General features: G+C 35.7%; 1 protein-coding gene across 1 annotated transcript in view; it reads right to left on the reverse strand.

Annotated features, from left to right (window-relative positions):
* mtnr1aa (melatonin receptor 1A a) overlaps window positions 1-5,400 on the reverse strand; it is a 75,039-nt gene extending 69,639 nt beyond the window's left edge. The window contains exon 1 of the mRNA XM_073842287.1: window positions 5,039-5,400. Within this exon, the coding sequence (XP_073698388.1) occupies window positions 5,039-5,222 (184 nt within the window). The 5' untranslated portion in view covers window positions 5,223-5,400. The remainder of the gene's footprint in view (window positions 1-5,038) is intronic.
* Between the last annotated feature and the right edge of the window lie 600 nt (window positions 5,401-6,000).

Here is a 6,000-nt window from a genome sequence, read left to right on the forward strand (position 1 = left end):
TTGTTCATCTTCGGAGCACAAATTAAGATATTTTTGATTAAATCCAACAGCTCTCTGACGTTACATAGACAGCAAGGGTCCTAAAACGCTCAAGGCACAGCTCACGGATTTCATCAAAAATATCCTAATTTGTGTTTCAAATATGAACAAAGGTCTTATGGCTTTGGAATGACATGAGGGTGAGTTATTAATGACAGAATTTTAATTTGAGTGAACTCACCCTTTTAGATTTGCATTAAACTTGTAGGGGAAATGACAATAAATCAAGTGGGTATTAAAATCAAATCAGTCTCTTTTAAATACTCATGTTATGTTTAGTCATGAACTGACTAAATTAAATTGCTTTAATTGTAACTGAGAACCACTAATATGGACTACAGACATTTTCCAGCATCCATTCAACAATAAACAAACATAAATGGTAAGACTAAAGTTTCTATCAGGATGTTTCTGTAATCTTATCATTGTCTCGTTAAACTGTTCTTACATTTTCCCTAATTAAAAGTCTGCAATCATTTTGACACTCTCTTTTCTCCAGCTGAGCAACTATCTGGTCTTCCACTCTCTGTCTCAGGAGCTTTCTATCATTTCCAACAATAGGAGTCAATAACACTCTTCCTTAGAAGCCCACCTTATACATGATATTGTATTTACATACCAAGAAATTATCATATCAGTTTGCATTTCTTTGCAATCTCTTAAAATACTTAGTTGAAGTCAAAAGCACAAACACCTTGCAGAATCTGCAAAATGTTAATTATTTTACCAAAATAAGAGGAATCATACAAAATGCATGTTATTTTTTTCATTTAGTACTGACCTGAATAAGATATGTGACCCTGGACCACAAAACCAGTCATAAGGTTAAATTTTACAAAACTGAGATGTATACATCATATGAAAGCTTAATAAATAAGCTTTCTATTGATGTATGGTTTGTTAGGATAGGACAATATTTAACTGAGATACAACTATTTGAAAATCTGGAATCTGAGGGTGCAAAAAAATCTAAATATTGAGAAAATCACCTTTAAAGTTCTCCGAATTAAGTTCTTAACAATGCATATTACTAATCAAAAATTACATATTGATATATTTATAGTAGGAATTTTACAAAAAATCTTCATGGAACATGATCTTTACTTAATTTCCTAATGATTTTTGGCATAAAAGAAAAATCAATAATTTTGACCCATACAATGTATTTTTGGCTATTGCTACAAATATACCCCAGCGACTTAAGACTGGTTTTGTGGTCCAGGGTCACATATTTCACATAAAATACATTTGCATATAGTCCACAAGAAAAAATAATAGTTGATTCTTGATTGTTAATACTGTGTTGTTACCTGAATGATCCATAGCTGTGTGTTTTTTTTTTTTTTGTTTGGTTTTTTTGTGATAGTTGTTCATGAGTCCCTTGTTTGCCCTGAACAGTTAAACTGCCCGCCATTCTTCAAAAAAGTCCTTCAGGTCCTACAGATTCTTTGGTTTTTCAACATTTTGTGTATTTGAACCCTTTCCAACAATGTATGATTTTGAGATCCATCTTTTCACACTGAAGACAACTGAGGGACTCATATGCAACTATTACAGAAGGTTAAAATGCTCACTGATGCTTCAGAAGGAAAAATTCTGAATTAAGAGCCAGGGTTGTAAACTTTTGAATGGAATGAGAATGTATACATTTTTCTCATTTTGCTTAAATATCTTTTTTTTTTTACTACTGCCCTTTAGAAGCTACAGAAGATACTTACATATACCCCAGAAGACGAAAGAAGTTAAATTTACCCTGATTTTCAAATTCAAAAAGTTTTCACCCCCTGGCTCTTATGCACCCCCTGGCTTCTTTAACAGTTGCAGCATGAGAGTCCCTCAGTTGTCTTCAGTGTGAAAAGATGGATATCAAAATCATACAGTCATTGTAGGAAAGAGTTCAAATACACAAAAAAGCTAAAAAGCTAAAGAATTTGTGGGACCTGAAGAAATTTTCTTAAGAACAAGCGGGCAGTTTAACTTTTCAGGACTAACAAGAAACTCATAAACAACTGTCACTAAACAGAAAAAAAAACACAGCTGTGGAACATTCAGGTAACAATACAGTATAAAGAAACAAGTGCATATACGGCTTTTATGTCAAGATCTTATTCAGGTCAGTACTAGACTTGTATGATCCCTCTTATTTTCGTAAAATAATTAACATTTTGCAGATTCTTCATGGTGTATGTAAACTTTTGACTTCAACTGTATGTTTCATCACTGGATTATTGTAAAACAGTATTTGTGGATGGTTTCTCAAACAGTAGCCTAAATTATTTACAGTTAATAAGCATGACTTTTACAATAACTTCCCGATGAGCACCACATTATCCCAAATAACTCAAGAAGTAAATAAAAATGCAATAACAAATGTGTGCATTTGCTGTGAAACTATGGCTGCATGGGTTTATCAGTGTCGTATTATCTGTACATGCACTGCAATGCGTAAGCACGTGTATATTTGATTCGTTTGATTGTTATGGATTAAAATTAAATAGAGGATTAAATTTGTAATATCAAATGAATGCAAGCATGAATCACGTGTTTCCCTTGGCGACCTAGAGACGCACATGCGACAAGCTCTGAGATAAGCGGTCAGCTCAAAGGCGCACGGGAACTGACAGCGGGGAGCGCGTGAACTTGACATTGGAACAGAAACAGCCTCCACCTGCACGCGAGCACGACAAACATGAGCGCGCAGATATTCGTCGCGCTCTTTCCATAAACTTTTCTCCGTCCCAAATGTCCGCGCTCCCAACACACATTTAATGAGCGCCTTGGAAAAATGTCAATATCCACAATGCGGGTTAAAGCTTAATTAAATTGAGTCCGCTGTTTTTCTAACGAGTCTATATGAGTCACGTTTTCCAGTACTTATCTGCTATTCAGATTTTGGACAGGTTTCCTGTTCGTGTGTTATTTTCCCACCCTGTGATTGACAGGATAAGAAATACAATCCCATGGCACATCATACCGATGTGGACAGATAATAAAATAAACTGCCATATATCCAGCAAGCACGTCAATCAAATCCAAAGAACATGTTCATTTTCCCTAATAGAAGCAAACAGCCTCTCTCGGTTCAGATCAGAGTTTAATGTGCCTAGACAATCTCACATGATGACAGAGCAAAAGAGAGGGAAGACCCAAAGCACAGCTGCTGACAGGTACACAGATATGGAGTCCCCAAAATAATTCCTTTAACCCATTCAGAACTGGTTCTTTTTTCCCAGGGGACACATAAGGAAATATTTATACTGACAAAAATCTATATATACATTTATGATCAATGTAACAGTTATTTCTAGTGTCGCTTACCACAATGGAAAGTGAATTTTAACAATAGCAGCATAGATGATTGATTATAGCTACATATGGATTTTCTTTGTACATTATTTTAAGATTTAAAAAAGAGCATTATTTAGCTAATGGACAATCATCAATCTTTTTCTTTTTTTAAGGAAATCAAATTACAAAAACATCAATGCACCAGAATCTGGGATTCAATTACTGATTCTGAATGGTAAAACATCATCAAAAACCCAAGTAGCAAAATAAAAATCTCTGTACTGTTTGTATGTGGACAAGCATGTGCACAGGGAGTAGACTGAAGCAATCAGTTTGTGGTGTCTCGCTGAAGGGTTCAATGATGATGACCCTTGATTTGTGACTTGTGGGGTTCAAACCTGCAACATTTCACTGACTAGCTCAAGTATTACAATTGTTTTTACCACTGTGACACACCACCTACAACTTTGGTGGCTTACCAAAAATTAATACTGTAGAAGTTTTGATAAGGCATAAAGAGGTGTTGCTAAATTCACCCACATAATAACCTTGGTCAGATATGATCTGAAAGGCATTCAAATGTGATGCAGGCAAATTGTTTTGCATTAGTACACACATATTTGGTTACAACGGACATTAGACTCTACCATTTATGTGACCCTGGACCACAAAAACGTTCTCAAGTATCACGGGTATATTTGTAGCAATAGCCAAAAATTCATTGTAGGTCAAAATTATGAATTTTTCTTTTATGCCAAAAATCATTAGGATTTTAAGTAATAAAAGATTAAGATAATGTCCCATGAGGATATTTTGTAAATTTCCTACCATAAATATATAAAAACTTTTTGATTAGTAATATGCATTGCTAAGAACTTTATCTGGACAACTTAAAAAGGTGATTTTCTCAATATTTATATTTTTTGCACCCTCAGATTCCAGATTTTCTTGTTGTAGTTGTATCTTGGCCATATATCCTATCCTAACAAACTATACATCAACGGAAAAAATGACTTATGAAAACCCTTATAACTGGTTTTGTGGTCCAGGGTCACATATGATGACTTAGCCTATTTTACTAACGCCACCTCTCAAGTTCATTTTAAAGAAGTGATGTCCACAAAAAATATCCACTGCTCATATTACAAACACTGACATCATGTCAATTGCCCATATTACACTTTAAAGTCATATTTTTACTAACAAGCTGTGTTTACAAGTTATTCAATAATTAGATGTTAAGCACATGTTGTTAATTGGTACTGTTACTTCGTATTTATTATTAGGCTACTTTGTAACATAAACACTAAACTGCACACTGTAGAATCAACTGAATCATAATGTTACAACTGTTAAACAAGCTTTTATTTTCTAGTTGTAATCGCTGGTATTGATGTTCATTATAATGGTAGGCTACTTTTGCAAACATTCTTACGTAAAAGCACGCACACGTTTGAAGTTTAAAGTGCAATTTGATTGCATTTGAAACAAATTTTGCAATAATTTGTCGTCAGGGTTAAGGGAAATATTGGTGTACAGATTTCGACACAACACATGCGATGAAACGTGCGTGTATATCAGAGATGCGTGCGCGCTCTCCTTTCTGATTCCTGACTGACAGTGGTTGTTTGTTGCATCCTCCTCTGTCTTCACGCATAAAACGCAACATTTCAGCAGTTACTGTGAAATAACATGTGCGCGCACAACTCACCTGCGTTCCGAAGTTTCTTGTTTCTGTAGACAGAGAAAATCACCAGCAGGTTTCCTAAAATATCCACCACTATAGTGAATATGAGGAAACACCCGAGAGTAGTAGTGACCCAGGGCGGCCGATGAAGTGCTTGCTCGCTAGGGTCCAGTGCAGAGCTGTTCAGAGAACTCCCATTCATAAACATTGTATATCTTCATCAAACTTTTCTCAATCAACAAAATAAACCGTGCAGTTTAGGTGGCGCGCGTCTCTCCGGTGGGATGTCATCTCTTCGTGAGGTCTGGATAAGTTGCGCGCCCCGGACAACTTTCCTCGGTTCTCTCGTCGGGGCTTTCGTGTGTCGGAGTCTGCACTTTTATGGATATGTGTGCACCCATCACAATGTTGGTACATGACATCCACTGGCAACTTCAAAGCTCCTGTGAACATGTGATTAACTGCAGTGTTGTGTGTGTTGCCACCATGTGGTCGTCATCGGTAATGTTGCCTTCATTCACCCATTCCATCTGTGTGAGCCACTTTTCATCCCGTCATTCATTATTATGTATCTGACCTAAAAGAAGCTTATTCAGTTTTCTTCGCTCCATTCAGCAAAATGTTTGAACTGTGATAGAGACTAATTTTAACTACATTATTTTTATTATTGTTGTTATTATATAAAATATTACATATAATAATAATAATTATCCACCTTCTTCCTGTAAAAGGGGGCGTGGTCATTTGTACATTTTATGGGTGTGGCTTCCGGTCTCATCCGCATCCAGCTGTTTTTAGCTGTACAAAACAGCTTGTTTTGCTGCTTGACATTCCAAATTGGTGTGTCTCACCATATTATTTTAATGTATTATCTTAACTATGAGCACACTAGTGCAAACTGTTTTTCTCACCCATAGGCTTACTTTCGCGTTGAGGAAAAAGGTGGACAATAATACAAAAATGTGTTATAGTCCTCTAATTTGATT

This window comes from Garra rufa, chromosome 6 (assembly GCF_049309525.1).
Source record: "Garra rufa chromosome 6, GarRuf1.0, whole genome shotgun sequence".
Classification (NCBI taxonomy): domain Eukaryota; kingdom Metazoa; phylum Chordata; class Actinopteri; order Cypriniformes; family Cyprinidae; genus Garra; species Garra rufa.